We start from the raw sequence: 20,471 nt of genomic DNA, 5'->3' as shown, positions 1-20,471 counted from the left end.
TTTTTTCTGCGGATTTCGAGCGGTTTTGCTCCTGATTGCATACAGCCCAATAGGAAAAAGTCGCGCGACGTCGCGTGATAAGTCGCACAATATCGCACATATAAAATCGCGCTGAAAATTGCGCGATTTTCATGTCGCTCAGTGTGAATGGGGCCTAAGGTCCAGTAAATCATCACGTCTATACACAGAGGGGAATTCATCAAAACTGGAGCAGTTGCCCACGGCAACCAATCAGCTTCTCTCTTTCATTTTCAAATCTTAACTGAACAAACTGGAGAGAGAAGCTGATTGGTTGCCGTGCACAGCTGCTCCAGATTTTGCCTGCACCAGTTTTGATAAATTCCCCTTATTGCGTATAGACAAGAGGACGCTGAGGAAGATTCCAATGCTGCAGCGGGGGAACAGACAGGCTGTGGGGAGCTCTGTGACAGCTGGCCGGCTCCGAGCTTTGGGTGGGTATAACTTTGTTATTTTTTAACCAAGACAAAAACGAGCACTTAATTCTTGCAGTGCCGGCTAGCCTCACTGCAAAGGTTAAGAAAACGTCTTCCTGGAGTTCTTCTTTAAAAGTTTTACCATGAAAAGGACGGACTATGATACAGTAATAATAAATGTGCTTACTAAATACACTCTATGTTACTGAGCTGAATAATAATCTCTTCTTTAGGTCCCTTTTCCAGCAGATTCCAGAGAATTTCAGAGGAGCGAAAGAGAACCTGTCCGGAGGGGTCGGGGTCATTAAGTCGGGAACAGATCCGGCAGGCAGCCTGAGCTTTAGCCATAAGCTTACAGTTCCCTAAATAGAAGGAAGAGATAAGTATTGTAAGTGATTCATATATTTTCCTGGGTGACAGGTCCACTTTATGTCGAATATCGGTGACTGCAGCTTGCTCTGTCTCAGGAATGTCACGGATTATTTCTTATTGTTCCAAAAGGGATTGTAGGTATTAAAGACAAGCATATAAAATGTGTTCCCTTCACCTGTTCTTTAATGATGAAATGGTTCTCCTAATGATGTCCTAATAATGTCAAAACACCCGAACAGAGCCGGCCACTCATTGCTGCCGGCTCTGTTAGTTTTAAAGATTTTCTGGCCGTCTCCTTTGATCAGTTCTGATTTTTTCATATATCCTAGCGCAACTACCTTGGTCACCATCCTTTGATCAGCTGATTGCCTCCCTGCAGCTGATCCTTCTCTCATTACTGACTAACCATGCCTTGTTCTGCACGGTGGCGGTGTGTGGAGGCAGCCATCTTGGTAGAGGCAGGACATTGCCTTCTGATGTCGGAGTCTCCAGCAAGATGAACAGTGAGCAGTACAGTAGTGACATCACCAAATCTCACTGCAAATCTCCTGAGGCCAACCGTCAGAAGCAGCAGTGCCTTATATTTCACACTTCACATATACAGCTATGAGGTGGTAGGCACAGGAGTGCCCAGGTACCTTCACATACCAGGAAGTGCACTGATATTTTTCAGGAGGAATTCATGACAAAAAGGTACATTTTTCAAGGTGCAGCCTAAGTAAAATTAACATTTCTAAATGTTCCCTACAACAAAGCAAATCTTTATTTTTTTTATTATAACATTTAAAAAAAAAAGTGTAATCTTTAATTTTTGAGTTCGGATCCATGTTAAATAAGTTCCCTGGCTCTCTTGGATATTTGTCTATGAATATGACCATATTGTGGCAGTGTCAAAATGTCCCCACTATGTCATAGTAGATTAAAGAACATTATACAACTGGCAACATGTCCAAATCACAGTAGTAGAGCGTCTTGTTAGTGACTGTGATTATAATATATTAGGTCACAGTTAATACACGTACCAATGGAGTTTGAGAGAAGCTGCAGTACTTTCAGCAGTGCTATCTTCTCCTGCAGTTGATTCTCAAGCAATGTCAGAGACAAAACAAGGGTCTCCGCCAAACCCCCCAATTCAGCCATCTGTATCTTGTACCCTATGCTGGTTGGTTGAAAACCTGTGTATAAAAATATAAACACACAAATGTTCATTATTACCTGTATGTACAAATCATTAATAAGATTAAAGAAATTACAAATCAGCACCAAAAGCTGCTCTTCCTAACGTGTACCCAAACCCAAGCAATGTGGTACTCGGTTTTTAAAAAGGGTGTTTGGTTTTTTCATCTATTGTGGTGCGTTTGCAGCCCTTTCATAAAGAATAGGCTGCAGTAACCCGACACATGTTAATGCGTGCCGTAATGTGTAGTAATAAATTGTTTAAGACCCAGAAGGTTGGTGCAATCGCTGTGCCAACACCATCTGACTACCACATCCAAGCCGCCTAGCACGGCCATAGTCACATATGTAAAGAAAGAGGCGAGCTTTAGTGTAGTGCTGAACATTTATACCCTTCTGAAGTGCCAACAAATTTTAATAAATATAATCATGAATTTTTGTTACCGTTGTCATAGGTTCAATTCACTAAACTATAATATAAGTGTAATTTGCCATAAATATTGTTATTTGTTATTTTCAGCTCATTGGTTGTTACAGCTGAAAAAATGACTTGCTATAGCACACAACGATCTTTATAGCCGAGTGAATTTAGCCTACTGAGGAGTACATTTAAAGTAGGGATGTTCAGATACCAAGTACCGTACTCCGTACAAGTACAAGTACAGATACTTTTCCAGCTCCAGGACTGGACTAGAGAAAAATTCAAAAGTTAGGAGGCAGCTGTCATTTGTAAGGAGCACACGGAGCTCCTGGGATTTGTACATCTCTGTTTTAATGTATGATTTTGTTTTTAATAACATATATATATAAGGGATGCACCGATATCTTGAAAAGTACAAGCATGCATATGTACTCAGTACTTGGTTTGGGCCCCTTTTGCAGCACTTACTGCAATTACTTTTGCACCATATTCCAATTATTCGAGTTTCACCTGTATATGAGGGATGCACCAATACCATTTTTTCAAGTACAAGCACTGATACTTGTCCAAGTACTCACAGATACAAGTACTGATACATTTTTGTTTATTGTCATGTGACAGTTTTTCTAAAGCAATACAGACTAATGATTTCAGGACAGTGGTGGAGCACCAGAGCCCGGTCCCAGCTGCAACCCTGGTAACCCATGAAAATGCCAAGTATTGGCACTGGTATCTGGACTGGTATCTGAACTGGTATCTGAACATCCCTAGTTTAAAGCCTTACCAATCATCTCACTGAAAAGCTGGACCAGATCTGGTTATTGCATTAAGTGTGTAAAATATTACAACTACTCTACCTTCAGTCTGCTGTTTTGACCTCTCTGGATTGTAAAAGTTGGCAATGGACTTGCAGATCTGTATCCTCAGCTGGGAACTCGGTACCCTCATCAGGCAGCCTACAAGACAAACAATTTTGGTGCCGTTATATAATATTAGGCTATATTTGCACTATACCCCAATACTTCTGGATGTGCATTTGGCTGTTTGGGGTGTAAATGAATGGTTTGCGTGGCTCTGCCCACTCTCATAAAAATGAGGAATAGCCCTTTTATTTTTGGGAAATGTGATGGAATGAGACATATAATACCTTTTTTTTTTAGGAAGGCTTTACTGTGCTACTCATTGATTTGCTTGGCGGGCCTTTTTGATTCCATTAGTCCCTTCTCACCACAATCTGTATAATTATACTGCAACACTGATATTACAAACAGCAAACTCCAAGAGCTAATATTAAAAAGAACCTGTAAGACCACAAATACAAGACCACTGCGCATTTATTTTTAAAGTGATCTTGTCACCACAGGGTCACTTCTACACTCAAGGCTGCATGTAAAAAAAGAGGCAATATATTCATCTTTCTGACTGCCCATGTGTTGCAAAGCTGCAGGTATTTGGCACTTTGGGTGTGTAGAATGCCTGCTCTCCCACCACATGCTTTGGTTCCTTCCGCCATCCTGTATGTCATGTAGTTTAGTACAAGCTGGCGGGACGAACCACAGCGTGGAGTGGGGATTCTATACACCCAAAGTGTCGAATAGCAGCAGATCTTTCTACAGACCCAGAAGTGTGGTATATACTGTATGTAGTGGCGATGGAGCAGTAAAGCAACACCAGGTAAGTATATTGCCTTTTCAATTACGGGCTGCCTTGTGTGCAGACGTGATCCTAGGGTGAAAGAGTCAGTTTGAAGGTGAAGGTTCCAAGTTCCTGACTTCTTTAGCTAGTCAGTCAGTGACCTGGAAAACGTATACAGCATAGGTTTTTTACGTTTCAGATTTCAATAGCTGCATGCTTGTTTCAGATCAGTGACTCATCAGGCCATAAAGCCAACAATAGGATTGCAGTTCTGGAGCCTGAACCTTTAAAGTGACCTTGTTGTGACAAATGAATGTTAAAGCTTCTGCTACCTGCAAAAGAACCTTTCCTGGTGCCCGAGCTCCTGAACGCCACTCCGTTCAGCACAAATGAGCCCCTGAAGTCTGCTGGAAAACCAAATCTTCCAGTAGTGTTGCTCTTACTGGTTTCTTCTGCTGACCTCAATGACAGGATGGGGTTCCTTCAAAAACAAATAGCAATTCCCAAATTCCCATCCTCACAGGCTCACTATAAGAGAATTATATTCATTCTCTTTTCATTATCAAATTATGAAAAGTGCAAAGCATGATCTTAATGTGTTATATTTAGAAAGAAAGAAAAAATCTAGCCTGTCCCATTACAGGCATTTAAACCTAAAAGCCGTGTAGTATATGGGTCTGCTCTTACTTTTATTAATTATAAAACCCCCTTCTCTCTACAATCCTCTGGTACTTAACTTCTGGGCTAAGGCTCTTATTTATGTATTTACACAGCACCTTACATACTGGACATTCACATCAGTCCTTGGAGCTCACAATCTAAGGTGTCTTCCTCGTGTGCATACATAGATGCACACATGTACTAGGGACACTTTAGACAAGAGCCAATGAACCTACCACCGCTCCAAGCTCACTTATGTGATGGACTACAATCTTAATGAAAATTAGTTAACTAAACATGAGTTTGTAGTCCATCACAGGAGCGAGCTTGGAGCCATGACTACTTTACAACACACAAAGGGACCATGGGGAACAAAAGTAGCCCCCCTCCAGAAGGAAGGACAGTGTCAGCACCAATTCAGAGATGATTTGAGGATCTACAGCCGAGTGACACACAAATTAGATAAATTTTTGTTAATAATTAAGGCACTTGAATGTATTTTTAATGTTTAACTCCTGAGTTTAGTGTCACTTTAAGGCATCTTGGTCACAACTGTACTAGCACACTTTGTTCTTTCATGTTGGTCGTTTTTGCCTTCTTTTACTATATCCCTGCTTATTCTCAGTCTTGTTTTATATGATCGCTCTTTGTTCTATTTTGAAAAACTCAATAAAACTTAATTGAACATAAAGGTGCTCTTATTGCATGTAGGTGAATAGGGCTTAGCCCAAAGGCCAGGGCAGTCAACTGCCTAGGGACAAAGTAAAACTAAATCAAAGTGCATAGAGTAATTCCTTTTCCAGCTAATACCTGTAACAGTAGGATTGTTTAAACTTTACAATGGCTGAAAGGATCACTTTAACTGTACCGCAGGTTGTAATTCTCTACTGAATACACACACGAGATGCCGTCATCGCCCAAGAGCCGTCTGAGAGAGATCTCTGCACTTTGGGGATTATGACATACAAGGAATCCCTGACTGGTAAACACTCAGCATGTTCTTCAGGTAAAATGAAAAATATACCCGGTGCTCTTCACCTGAATAACACGAACACAACTTTACAGAAAGGGCTATGTTCCTGACACTCATTAGAAGTGAAGAAATAGCTTGGAGAATCCAAGAAAACATCAACATTACAGAACAAATCCTGCTGAATGTGACTGACTACTATTAGCAATATTACAGGAAGACACCGGTTTCAGAATGGTAATAATGATATCCCTATACCAGTCAGCATGTATAAAAGGACTACCGATATATAGGAGACATTTGAGTAGACCGTAGTCTTCTTCGGGAGTAGGGACTGATATCAGAATGACAATGTCATCTGTAAAGTGCTGTGGAATACATCATTATAATACATGGCATTACTGTCAGTGACCTGATATACAGTGTTCAGTATACTGTAGATAAATAGCATTACTGCATGATGATGGTATGATGTTTGTTTTCTGTAAAGGGTATATATGGTCAAAAAATAAAAATAAATCTGTATTTCTATACAGGCAGTCCCCGGGTTACATACAAGATAGGTTTAGGTTTGTAGTTGAGTTGAATTTGTATGTAAGTCGGAACATGTACATTTTTTAAGTGTAACTCCAGCCCAAAAAAAACATTTTTTAGTTTTGGATAGCACAGGGAAGGGTCACGGTTCTTTTGCTGTCTGTTCCTGTTGTTCAGAAGATTATAATATAATTAAAAACATTTTTTATTTAAAATGACACAGCAAAAAAAGTTTTTTCCTATTTTTAAATTTTATTTTATAAACTTTATTTTTTATTATTTGTTTGCAATTTTCATTTTTATTTGTTTAACTTTTTCTTTACTTTATCATTTTTTTAAAATTATTTTTAAATTTAATTTTTTTAAACTTTTTTTTTTTTTGTATTTTAATGCTGGGAGCCATAGCCAGCCTGCTATTGGATATTTCAAATTGCAATACCCAATAGCAGGCTGGCTATTGCATCTGCCCACTGCCTGCTATCAATCAGCAGAGGAAGGGCCTGAAGCAGAAAGTTCTCCATCAGGTCCCCCATGCTGATTGACAGAAGACAGTGGGCGGGTGCAATAGCCAGCTTGCTATTGGCTATTGCATTTTACAATATCCAATAGCAGGCTGGGTATGGCTCCCAGCCTGCAATGAAGAGAAGGCAGGGGGGCGGGGCAGAGGAGCCGCGGCCGGACCAGGAGACCGGAGGATCGTCCGGACTGGGGAAGCCGACGGAATGGCTCAAGAGGAAGCCAGCACATCAGCGGAGGTACGTGGGGCATCGGCGGTATGCAGCGGTCTGTGTCCCCGCTGCCTCTGCCAACACAGGCGCGACGAGCAGGGGGGACTTGAAAGGACACAGGCCGCTGCAGCCACAGTTCTCCTAAATGTACCGGCGGCTGCCGGTACATTTAGGAGAAGTGTGGACCCCGTTCGTAAGTACGGATTGTCCGTAAGTCGGACGCCCGTAACCCGGGGACTGCCTGTACTTAATTTCCATAAGTTCTCTCCCACTCCTAATAACCAGATCCATCTAGAAGTTTGTAAACTTACTTATTGAAGATGCCCATAGGATGGATGTCCTCAATGCACTGACACCATTTCTATACATGTTTATGGGTTCATAAAACCACTCACCTAACTGAGAAAAGGAATCTGCAACAGCCAGTGCGTATGTGGCTTCATCTGACATCCTCTCTTTTAGGAATGGGAGGCTACAAATACAACAAACAATGAGACTGAATTATAAAACAGAACATTTATTCGTTACCATCACCTTAAAATGCTTGTTATATTAAAAATGGGGCAAATTAAGGAAAACACAGGCGCAGCACACAACAGGAGCATTGATAGATTCCTAAAAGGAATTGGGGTTCATTGTGACACCCCTAAGTGACTCAATATAATGATAATGTTGTTGCTGTACTATTACTAAATAGCGTGGATGGATGAATCTCCTGCTGTGGCTATTGTATTCTGACAGCTGGCACGCTTTACTTTCAGTATACACAAAGGGCTGATTGGCTGCAGTCACTGCCAACATTTTTTGATGGTCCGGCTTCCTCGTCAAAAGTGAATTGAGTAATCAACTTCTATCAAGCCAGCAGGGCCAACCACTGTAAGAATTTTGGTTAATTTCTGTGAATTATTCCAAATTCTAACGATGTACAGCCACCTTTCTTTCCAGAAACCTGTTACTGTAAACAGGTAGCTAGCTGGTGTTGTGTTCTTTGCGTTTACTGTTCCACCTCTGGCATGTAGAAATCATAGGCTTACCTACCTGCCATATCAAAATCGGCCACTAGGTGGAGCTGAAGGAAAATATCTTGCTTATAGCAATTTCATGACTGTTTTTTTTTCTTTATTTAACTCCCAACATCCTCTCTGTCCAAAGAGAAGGAAAAAAAAACATATTGGGAGTTCAGCCTCCATTTTAGGAGGAGAAGAGAATCCACTGCCATCAGAAGCACGTGTCTAGAAAAGAGCCCAAATCTCCTTTAGGCAGCATTGCTGCTATGGATGGACTTGTTTCTCTGTATATTTGTAAGCTGACACTATATTGATATGTTTAATATATTGATTGTATGTTTTCATGTTCTTTTATCACCAATTTCACATTACCCTGTTTTGTTAATAAAGCATCAAGATTTCACTCAGTCGGGTTTATTGCAGAATAGAAGGGTTTAGCTTAGGGATGCACCGATACCAATACTAGTATCGGTGCCGATGCCGAGTATTTGGGCGAGTACTCATACTCGCCCAAATGCTCAAATGCCTAGCCCGATATTTCCGGTATCAGGAAGCCAGGCAACGCGTCATTACACGCCGCCTGGCTTCCTTAAATGGGACTTCCGGTATTCAGGATCGGCGAGTACCGAAAAAATAATAATCTGTACTCGAACTCGATACCGAAAAAAACGGTATCGGTGCATCGCTAGTTTAGCTGCATGTCGAGCTATACACAGGCTACAGGGTAATGTTGAGCTCCGATTTCTCCCTAGGACAAAACTAAGCAGCTCCTAGCTGATCAGTAATAAACCAGATGATGGTGCCTCCTAGCACTACAATCTAAAAACAATAAAAGTACCAGAAGCAATGTTCTGCATATTTGTGTCTGGTATTCCTTTATTTGTGATGTCATTATTAGAATGTGATCAGCAGTCATCACCTTGTTCTGCAGTCTCCAGCACAGCATGCAGCTGAACTTATCCTGCACTAGAAATGAAAGCACTACACTGCCGCCATCTACTGGTTGAATGTGATACTGCATGATTTGCAGCTCTTCCCTTCTTCCTTACATTATAAATGACATACCCTAAACACAATATAACTGGCAAAAGAAAAACCAGCTAAACACTTTGGTGGTTTGTCTCTGTTGTTACAGTTTCTAAGTCACATTACAGGCCTCTAGCTTTTCCCTCAAGAAGCAGTGACAATCACAGATTTAAAAGACTGAGCATCTCTATGATGCATAGCCCCGATGCTGGAAATAGAGACAGCAAAATCCATGGTCTTGCTGTAGGCCATGGCGGGACTCTGCTTTTATCATGATGCAAAATCCAGGTGATCACATGATAAGTAACAATGCAAACGGGTTCCTGATCTCTCTACGACCCAAGACTGCTGCAGCAGCAAATGTTCCCTTTCTTCAAAGTGATCGGTCATCAATCGGCTAATCAAGGTGATCACATGATCAAGACCTTTACAAAGTGGTGTCCATCTTCTCGTTTAGTATTCCAGCTACACTCGACTGGTTTAAAGGGAAACATTTAAATGTCTTGGAATGGCCCAGACCTCAATCCAATTGAGAAACTGTGGCATGACTTGAAGATTGCTGTACACAGGCATCCCAGCATCTAACTTAAAGGAACTTTAGCAGTTTGCCTTGAAGAATGAGCAAAAACAAAAATCCCAGTGGCTAGATGTGCTAAGCCAATAGAGATGCACCCCAAGAGATATGCAGCTGTAATTGCAGCAAATGGTGGCTCCACAAAGGTTGGGGGGGTGAATACTTATGCATACCCAAGATTTCTGTTTTTTTTGTCTTAATTATTGTTTGGGCACAATAAAAATAAAAAATTCCAGATTGCAATGCCATTAATCAGAAAACACACCAAGGGGGTGAATACTTTTGCAAGGCAGTGTATATGTCATTATTGATTATGACTAGGGATGCACCGATACCGGTTTTCCGGTATAGAGCACGAGTATTGATATTTATTTTTTGGTACTCGCAGATACAGAATACCGATACCGGAAGTCCCATTAAGGAAGCTGGGCAGCGTGTAATGACTCGCCACCTAGCTTCCTGATTAGTCGGGAAGCATATAAAGACTCGGCACCCAGCTTCCTGATCAGCAGGGAAGCCGTCTCCATGCCCCCTCCTCACCAGATGACGAGGAAGCATGGAGCCGGCTTTCTGGCCTATCAGGAAGCCGGGCACCGTGTAATGATGCATTGCACGGCTTCCTGATTGGGTAGAGAAGCTGGCCAATCAGGAACCCGGGAAAGTATCATTACCCGGCGCGCCCGGTTTCCTGATTGGCCAGAAAGCCGGCTCCATGCTTCCTCGTCACCTGGTGACGAGGGAGCATGAAGCCGGCTTTCCAGCCAATCAGACAGCCGGGGGGCGTGTAATGACACGCTGCCCGGCTTCCCGGCTGGCTCCATGCTCCCTCTTCACCAGTGACGAGGGAGCATGGGGATGGCTTCCCGGCCAATCAGGAAGCCGGATAGCGTGTAATGACTCGCTGCCCGGCATCCTATTAGCGGAAGTTCAAGTATCGGGCTAGGCATTGGAGCATTTGGGCGATACTAGTATCGGTATAGGTGCATCCCTGCTTTTGACCACGGTTCCACTTAAATTATTATACTTTCACTATATTGGTTTTCATGCTACAATGCCAGATATCGTCACCTAAAGACAACTACTTACCCGCAGAGCTTCACAATGTCACACATGCGATCTATGTATTCTGTGTGGTCTTCGGCTCTCGATGCACAGATATTTAAAATTGTCACTATTTGGGGAAGATCTTTCAGGAGCTTATTAAATGTTCACATTAAGGAAAACACAGAACTCTAATGGGACAACACCACATATAACAATAGGATGGAAAGAAGTGGATCCAGGGAACTAATCATAATACTATGTAGGTTCAGGAGAGAATTTGTTTTCTCAATGAGTCCAAATTCTGTCCATTGACCAGATGCACATCCAGAAGCGCTGGTGTTACACAAGTCATTTATTTCAATTGGCATATAGAAGGGTATAGAGATTGAACAATCTGATTGCTATGTGTATGGCCAGCATAAGCACCAGATATTTTATATTTCTGTTGTTATTAATGGTCCTCATTGATCAAACTTTCTGTAATGGGGAGCAACTAAATGGGGAACAGCCTGAGGAGCAACTAAACAGATTTAACCCTTTACTCAAAATGACAGCAGAAAAATAATTATAGCTTAAATCTGGTTACTGTGGGGTAGTATAAACAGTTACCTGAGGCTCGGGCCTTACGTGGTCACAGCTCTGCTAGATATGTGATAGAAATAATATTGATGAATAGAATAATAGTGAAAATACCAAAAGTGGCCCATTTACACCATCGCGTTTTATATACCCTACAACACACAATCTGAGCGCACTACAACCACATAATAAATGAGTTACCGTTATTATATTACCATATTATTATTATAATCTATGAAGCTCTTCCAATCAGAGCCTTGCGTTTAAAAAAAAGTCCTCTTGGTGTAAACTAAAAACACAATACGCATTTTATTTAGTACAGTGTGTTAAGTCACAGGTCAGTATGTCCCCATTAACTTTGGGCAATGTAGAGGAAGAGGATGCATGTAAACAGGTGCAGAATGCAAGTAACGCACATCCTGTGTTGTGTTACATTGTAAAAACGTGTGTTTTCTGACGTGATGGTGTGAACGGGCCCCTAAAGATAACGGCACATGCACTCAGTGTTTCACAAAAGGATACAATACCATTGCAATATGTTTTGGCAACTTTCTTCAAAACTCTGACGTGCCGCTCTACTAAATCTCTCTGAAAGAAAAGAACAAAAAGAGAAAACAAACCATTACTGTGCATGAGGTACCAATACATTCTAAAGGGTTGACTCAGTGGCTCCCGTTTATTAGTCTATGTGCCCTTTATATTTAAAGCTGAGCTGTGGGGAAAATATTATTGTAGATACTGTAATAGCCATGTACGTTAGACCTAATACTATATATACTGAGTATGGGGAGGGGCTACATAGTATAAAAATTAGGAATGCACCAATCTATCGGCCGGCTGCTAAATGCCGAAAGTGCCATTTTCCTGCCGATACATCAGCACATCCCTGCGTTCCTTCCTCCCCGCTGGGCGCTGCTCTGTGTCCCAGCGGGAAGGAGAGAAACTGTGACAGCGGCAGGTGTCTCTCCTCTCACACTGCTCAGCCTCCTATCACAGTGCAGCAGAGTGATGTGTGGGCGGAGATAGCCAGCGATGTCGCAGGAGGCTGAGCTCTCCTCCCGCACCGCTCGCTCAGCCTCCTATGACAGCTGTCAGAAAGGAGAGCCAATGCAAACACTCAGGGATCAGTGATCGCTGAGTGTTTGTAGATAATTGAGGACATGGTATGTGGACTATATCCTCAATTATGAATGAATGGGAAGTACATCCCCTCCTGTTCATTCATACTCAGGACCGTGGTGGAGCGCCAGAGCCGGGTCCCAGCTGCAACCGCTGCAACCCTGGTAGTTCTCATGAAAATGCCAAGTATCGGTGCATCATTTATTTACACTGCGTCACTTTTAGATATGTAGATTTTAGTACATAACATGCAGGAAGACAGATACTTACAGAGAACGGATCTTCAAACAATTTCAATACTCGGGTCATATCGATGGGTTTTAAGGGAACTACCTACAAATACAAAATATCTGTCTGTTATATTTGTAGAAGCAGCAAACTTAGGATCAGAGTTCATGAATACATTACTTATGGTACATAGAAATAAAAATCAGGTTTTTTAATTTCTTGCCTTTGCAAGACAAATAATCTACAATGAGTAAAACAAATCTGCAATATATTTTTTTTTTAAAGTATTAGACTTTTTTCAATAATTAATCCAAATCAAATAAATATACATCGCCCAGCAAAGCATGTCTTTACATTTTTGCCCAAACACAGTCATCATGTTTCCAAACAGCTCCAACACTCTCAGCTCGGCTTCCCTGAACTTCCTGTCCAGTACAAGATCACAAGGGACAGAGTAGACTCCAGCAACTGTCCATCTACTAGTTTGGAGAAGGGAAGAGGGAAGAGAGGGGATTGTCTTGGTGTGCCTGTGTGTCTGTGGAGACAAACACAGCTTACTAACACACACAAGGGTGGCTCTGTATTACCCTGCAAGGGAAAGCCAGCACGACAAGACTTTTAAAGGGTTTCTAAACCCTCCTGTTTTTTTGCATATATCTAATGCTAGCAAGCAGTAGATATATGCAAAAGGTTTTTTTTTTTTTTACGCTTTAACAGCAGTTTACACTTACCCCGTCTTTGGTACGCGCCCCCGTCTGAGAAAACGAAACTGCTTGGGCGGCCGCAAAGCATCTTGGGGCGGGCGCATGCGCAGTTTGGATTTTCGGCTGGAGGGACAGATGAAAACATCAGGAAAGAAGAAGAAGATCGGAATAAGAGACATCATTTAAAAGGAGAACTATGGGGTCAGTGTTTTTCCCCATAGTTCTCCTTGGGGTAACGGGAGGACACAAACTAGCGTTTGCTCCCTAAGCTCAGTATACCACGAGCTACAGCTCGCGGTATACTGAGACGCCGCACCTGGAGCGGATCCCGACGTAGCTGACGGGATCCACCCAGCTGCGTGAGTGACAGCTGGCTCTGCCTATCTAGAGGCAGAGCCAGCTGTACCCGCCCCCTCCACGACCGTTCCGCCAGTCAGCGCTGGAGGATCAGAGCGGGGAGGGGGGGAATCCCTGCAGGGAGCCGTGAGTGACATTCACGGCTCTCGCCAGGGATAGATCGAGAAGTGAGCGAGCGACAGTTTCATTGTCACACGTCGGCTCGAACTATGAGGTTGAGTGAAAATCACTCGCCTCATAGTTCTCCTTTAAATCCTTCAGTACTGACATGTTACAACCCCTTCATTACCAGGATATTTTTCAGTTTTCAGCTCGGTGTAAGTTTGGCTGAGAATTCCTCCATTACGCAGCATTGTAACAAAAATGAATGTTATATAATTTTTTGGGGACAAATGGAGCTTCGGAACAGTTCAAAAAATCCCTAAAATTACCCCTGTTTGAAAAATGGACACTCTGATTTTTTTTTTCTTCAAATTTTGCAAATGAACAGACGTTCCGGTATTGAGGGGGTTAAAACATGGAGCTTGGTAATAGTGCACAAGATACAATAAATGTACAGGTCATAGGCAGAGGGAGGCGGAGGTGAAGGGGTTAATGTACAGGTCGCAGAGTGAGAGGATGGCGAGGAAGGGGTTAATGTATAGATGTGAAAGATAAGGGAGGTGAAAGGGTTAATACACTGGTCAGTTCGTAGACAGAATGGATCTAACATAAGCAGGAGAGGAGAGGGGGTTAATTCACGGAAGGGTGAAGAGTTGGGAGAAGGCCGGAGAAGGGAACAATCTAGGACAACATAGCTGAGCTGGAAAGTGGGCGGAATTGGAGAATCTTTCCGAATCAGCTATGTTGTTCTAGATTGTTCCCTTCTCCGGCCTTCTCCAAACTCTCCACCCTTTTGTGAAGAATAACCCTGTCAATTGTTTTTTTTCCTGCTACTGCAGCTTCTTTTCACTAGTAAGTAATGAATGGATGACTCAACCGTTCATTACTCACTTTATTCTCTGATGTGAGAGGAAGGGGAGGGCTTGGCAATGTAAACAATGCCACATGATCGCTGTTTTAAACAATCACAGCAATCGCAAGACACAGAGCCGGTCCAACCAGCCACAGGACACTGGTAAAGTGGCTATCTAATGACAACAGGAGCAGCAGTCGCACGCACACATGCGTTTACAAGACTACAGGTACACCTTCGTGGAACAATACGCCAGTGGACTGGCCGTTTTAATACAGTGGCCGGTCCGCATAAGCATTTGAAATAGCTTTAAAATCTTTTGACTTTATCACTTTAACAATAAGGCCAGGCTCCCACCTAGGCGACACCTCTCAGATTGCTGCGCGGTCAGGAGTCGTTAAGGTGTGAACCGATCACACTGTGGGTGCCATTATTTTCTAAGTTTCCCAACACGATTCCGCCCGTGCTTCCGAACACGATCGTAGCTAAGACAGTCGTACATCGCGAAAAGAAGGTACCTGTACCTTTTTTTTCTGCGATTGCCGCGCGGATGTCACCCCATTGAAATCAATCGGGCCATGCGGCAATCGCTGCCTGCATTGTGCAGGACCGCACGACGCGGGTGTCGTGCGGTGTAGTGCAGGTGTGAACCTAGCCTTAAACAGGCAACTAAAAACCAACCAAAATGTACAATTGAGTTCTTTCTGCAGAACTATAAAATGCATCTACATAGGATTAACAGGATACATGTTCTTTCAGATACCGTACACTTACCCAGCTGCTTAGCCCTCCCCAATAAAAAGCACCCCACCCTTAAGGTGGCCATACACTTTACAACCATCGCAAGACCTTAGTCTTGCGATGGTCGTAAAGTAATTTAAAAAACGTACGATCTGCCCATATTGGACAGGCAGGTCGTACTCTCGATCATCGCAAGCCCGCCCCCCTGAGGGGCGGGCTTCCGATGACTGCAATGCTGAACGGGCAGTGTGCGCGTACGCACACCGGCCCGTTCGGCATTTGTCTCCCGAGCACCGTTCAAACCAGCCGAAAATCGTACGATTTTCGGCTGGTTTTCTAGCATGCTCCTTAGACAAAAGACGTGCGACCGTGCAGTAGAAACGGTTGCACGTCTTCGTTCACACTGCTCGGTTCTTTTCCCGCGATTCTTGTACGAGAATCGAGCAGTGTATGGGCACCTTTAGACAGGATTTATAGGCCGCCGACAGTTTGCACAGCGCTTTACATAATAAAAGGAGACAGTAGCGTTACAATACAATTCAATACAGGAAAGGGCATAGAAATGTCCTATTCTGAGCCATCTAGTGGCGGTAGTGCCATGTGAACGCCATTTGCTTTATAAATCAGCCACTTGTGTTTGTTCCCTTGTATGTAAAGGCACAAAAAAGGCCCCGAAAATGCCATTATTACTCACTAATTATTCATATTTTTGTATTTATAATCCAGATGAAACAGATCTAACAGACCAATAATCTTCTTTGTTCCAGGCGGGATTGTGGCGTTTAACGTTTTTTCGGGAGCGCTTAGATATTGCATTAAGCGTTTATGAGAAGCCTATAAAAAGGAAACTTCTATAAAGACTCCGACACTGCAGATCAAGAATTAGTATTTCTTCGGACCAGCCCATTAAATCTGCAGGTTAAATAAACTCTAAGTGATGATGAAAGGCAGCCGCCATTAAGGTTTATCCTGGATGATGCATTTGCAGGAGATCAAAGACCACTACACCTTTGTTGTGCCTCAGAAGAGAAAATTGGGCTGAAAAAAAAAAAATTCCTGAAGAAGGTAAAAGCATCTATATTGTCCATAAAATGATTCCAGCAGTCAGAGTGGAATGCAGGGCAGAGCTATGAGATGTGTAAAGCTGTCCTGAGTTGACTGGTACACAAGTAGGGCTGCAACCAACTAATCGATTAATCAATAATAATCGATTATGAGAATAGTTGTCAACAATTCTCAATAATGATTAGTTGGATCCCCTAGCTCTCTCCTCCGCCCTGGGAGGAGGGCACAGCAAGCAGTGGGCGGATGCAATAGCCAGCCTGCTATATGCTATTGTAATTTGAAATGGCCAATAGCAGGCTGGCTATTGCACCAGCCCACTACCTGCTGTATTTACATTCAGCTGCCATCTGTGGAATTTTGCCACTGGCAGCTGTCATTTCCGGGCCGAGGCCATTCAAGCGCCATGTGCTTACAATACAATTATAAAAGGTGGGAGAAAGTAATTTACGGTTTCGGCCTGACAAATTCTGCTGCGGAAGGTGAATTGCTGTGCTATTCATTTTAATGGCACCCCAAACGCGCCTCCCACCCACAGCGATCAGTAATGTGTAATCCACAGCACTCCTGACCGGAATCCCCTAAGAAAGATGGGTGCTGGTATGACCTGCGGATGGCGCCACGTTATCACAGAAATGTCCACAATAAGTCACCAGCACTCCAAGGTCCAATGTGTTGAACGCCTCTTTTATTCAGACGTTATACAGATATGGTTATACAGATCCAGCTGTACCCGCCCCCTCCCCCGTCCCGCCAGTCAGCGCTGGAGGATCGGACAGGGGAGGGGGGGGATCCCTGCAGGGAGCCGTGAGGTACAGTCACGGCTCTCTGCACGGATAGATCGAGAAGTGAGCGAGCGCCGGTATGTGTTCGCTCACTTCCCGATCTACTGAGCCGACCAGTGACAGTCTCATTGTCGCAGGTCGGCACAGATTATGAGGCTGAGTGAAAATCACTCGCCTCATAATTCTCCTTTAAAGCTCTATAAGCAAGGTCCACTTATTTACTGAGGATGCCAAAATGCTGCACTAAAATAGAAAAAAACCTGTGGGTTAAAAACTTAATCAATATATTTACCTGACCGGCTTCTGTACTGCAAAAAGAGTAATATCCACATCATCACGCTGAGATCCCGGGGGATGCTGAGTGTTCCAAATATCACCAGAAGACGCTCCAGCACAGTGCAGCGTCGTCTTCTCACAAGATTTGGACCACTCGACATTCTCTGTGATCTCGTTGGAAGGATGGTGGTGTCACCCTCACCTAGGCACCACAGACAGAAGCTGAGGGTAAAGTAAGTATATTATCTCAATTTTGTACCCACAGATTTTTTTGATAACTAGGTGGCCTTTGATGATGCAGCGCTGCGTCTCTAAGGCCTCATTCATAAGGGCATGCACAGCCGTACAGCATGCATGTCTGTGCAGAAACCTACACCCAGGAGGGACAGGTGTGTAGCCGCGTGCAGCTTCCTGTACATCTCTTTAACAGGATGCGGGTGCACACGGCTAAACATCAGTCTGTCAGGCAGTCTGCATCCAAGGACATGCGTCCATACCGGTATGGATGTGCAAGCTCAGATCTGCGTGTAGCCGTGTAGAGATCTACTTACGGTAGGGATGCACAGATACTTTTCGAGTACCAGTGCAGATACTTGGCATTTTCATGAGAACTACCAGGGTTGCAGCGGTTGCAGCTGGGACCTGGCTCTGGCGCTCCACCACGGTCCTGAAATCATTAGTCTGTATTGTTTTAGAAAAACTGTCACATGACAATAAACAAAAATGTATCAGTACTTGTATCTGCAAGTACTCGGCAAGTACCAGTACTCGTACTCGCAAAACTGGTATCTGTGCATCCCTTTATTTATATTTATAAAAACAACATCGTACATTCAAACAGAGATGTACAAATCCCAGGAGCTCCGTGTGCTCCTTACACATGACAGCTGCCTCCTAACTTTTCTCTAGTGTAGTCTTGGAGCTCAAAAGTATCGGGACATGTACTCGTACTTATACCGAGTACTGTACTTGGTATCTGTGCAACCCTAACTTACGGCATCATGTAGCTCCATGCAGGTCCTGTCCCTCCCGGGTACAGGTTTCTGCATGGACGTGCATGCCCTACGGCTGTGCCCCTCTATGTGAATGAGGCCTAAGTGTCAACCTGCCAGGCACAAGTATTCCTTAGCCCTGTGTAGTGTAATCTTCAGCTAGACTGACTTGGAGCGTCCCCGGGGTTCTTCTCTTGACTCCCGTGCTAATGGAAACAGTGCCAATGGAAGATGAGTTTAAGTATTGGAGGGGTGACACCAAGGCAAGTCAAAAGTTCACTTTTAGGTCCGGTTCATACCACTCTGTTGGCTGGACGTTATGACACAAGTCTTGCTTCATGCCTCTGAGAGATATGATCCCTACTGTTCTTTTACAAAATGATGAAAGCATCCCTGTCTGTATTTTCTCTACAGTATTCCACATTTATCAATTGACATTACTAGACTTTGGGGGGAATTTATCAAAACGAGCAGACAGAATCTGGAGCAGGTACCCATAGTAACCAATCAGCTTCTCTCTTCTTCTCAGTCTGTTCAGTTAAGATTTGAAAATGAAAGAGAGAAGCTGATTGGTTACTATGGGTAACTGCTCCAGATTCTGTCTGCTCCAGTGTTGATAAATCCCCCCCTGTGTGTCAGCATACGCCCCTGTTTACAGCTCTTACATTATTTGGGGCTATCATTCTACTGTATATTGGATATTCTATGGACAGTCACGGTATACGGATGTGGTAACGACAACGTAAGGCAGGGCTGTCATTTTTAATTTCAGGCTCTGTGCCTCATGCAGACCCCAAAACACCCCCAAAAATACATCATTTGGAAGAGGCATATATTTGAAACTTATTTTCATATTTTATGGGTTTGGTTTCGTCATTAAAAATATGTAGAAAATAATAAATATAAAACTATATTGCCAAAAGTTTTGGGACGCCGGCCTTTGTTATATCTATATCTATATATAGATAGATACATAGACATACAAACACACACACACACATATATAAATATATACAAAAATCCAACACTGTCTGTGACTCTCCTCCTGTGATGGAAGCACACAACCCAGTCACACACTTGTATTATCCTGCTGGGACTTGTAGTTCCAGCTCAGTTAAAAGTTCCAGCTCAGTTAAATCAGTGCCTGCCCCTCACATCCAGTATATACGGTAGTCAGTATTACCTCCTGCTCCCCCAGCTCGGTGTCAGTCAACACCAGCTTCACCACAGGTCGCCCAGTGCTCTTCTTGACATTGTCCGACCGGGTAGTGCCCAGCAGAAGGGCTGCTGCCACCTCCTGAGCCGCCAGCATGGTACTTGAAGGCTCTCGGCTTTCCCCCGGGAATTCGACTGGTTGTCAACACAAGCTTCGTAGCGTTACCATGGTGACGAAGCTCTCTCAGTGATCTACGGGAGCCGCAGAGACTCAAACCTCATGCCTAATGTCATGCGCTCAGAGGTTCCGCCGAATTCTTTTTTTTTTTTTGTGTGCAGGTTAATTTAGCTACCATTTTGACAACTTTCTGCAGTACGCAGCTTTGCATTGACCTGGATTTTACAGCCTCAGTTCACCTATATCCCAGATGAGAGCTGGGCTCCAGGCTTGTCACTACTCAGTTTATGGAAATTGTCCCACAGTAAAGATGGCGGCAGGCAATCAGCAGTAAGACTTCATTGCGCATGCTCAGTAAGTTTAAATGCAAGTATAAAGAGCCACTGAGATCTTGTGGGCTATTTAAAGGGGAAGTACAATGTATTTTTAGATAATAGTTTGTTTTATTCCAGATTTACCATAATTTATTTTTTTTATGTGATCTTTGCATTTCTTCAGTATTTAGGTTATTGTGCTAATTAACTTTGTTGCACAGGTCAAGACCCATTTTCTTCCTAGCTGTGCGTTAACACGCATCACGTCACATTATGCTAAGGCAGCCGATTGGAATGTAGAGGCTGCTAATGCAAGCAAAGTATGTACCTGACCCCTTGTTGCTAATGCAACGCACTCCAATGCAGGCACTTTGCCTTAGTGGAAAATAATGGCACCTCAATGCAGTAATGCATGTTATACGCATTACCACAGTGTAAATGGGAG

At 43.3% G+C, this 20,471-nt stretch overlaps 1 protein-coding gene across 1 annotated transcript in view; it reads right to left on the bottom strand.

Annotated features, from left to right (window-relative positions):
* Window positions 1–19,733, bottom strand: part of CFAP69 (cilia and flagella associated protein 69) — a 45,583-nt gene extending 25,850 nt beyond the window's left edge. The window contains exons 1-8 of the mRNA XM_018564393.1: window positions 19,563–19,733; window positions 12,550–12,612; window positions 11,683–11,748; window positions 10,624–10,733; window positions 7,326–7,402; window positions 3,261–3,359; window positions 1,829–1,981; window positions 622–796 (exon numbers count right to left, since the gene is read on the bottom strand). Coding sequence (XP_018419895.1) covers window positions 622–796; window positions 1,829–1,981; window positions 3,261–3,359; window positions 7,326–7,402; window positions 10,624–10,733; window positions 11,683–11,748; window positions 12,550–12,612; window positions 19,563–19,691 — 872 coding nt within the window. The 5' untranslated portion in view covers window positions 19,692–19,733. The remainder of the gene's footprint in view (window positions 1–621; window positions 797–1,828; window positions 1,982–3,260; window positions 3,360–7,325; window positions 7,403–10,623; window positions 10,734–11,682; window positions 11,749–12,549; window positions 12,613–19,562) is intronic.
* Between the last annotated feature and the right edge of the window lie 738 nt (window positions 19,734–20,471).

Source organism: Nanorana parkeri, unplaced genomic scaffold (genome assembly GCF_000935625.1).
Source record: "Nanorana parkeri isolate BGI_ZX_2015 unplaced genomic scaffold, ASM93562v1 scaffold23, whole genome shotgun sequence".
Taxonomy (NCBI): Eukaryota; Metazoa; Chordata; class Amphibia; order Anura; family Dicroglossidae; genus Nanorana; species Nanorana parkeri.
This window is presented reverse-complemented; position numbering and strand designations above follow the sequence as displayed.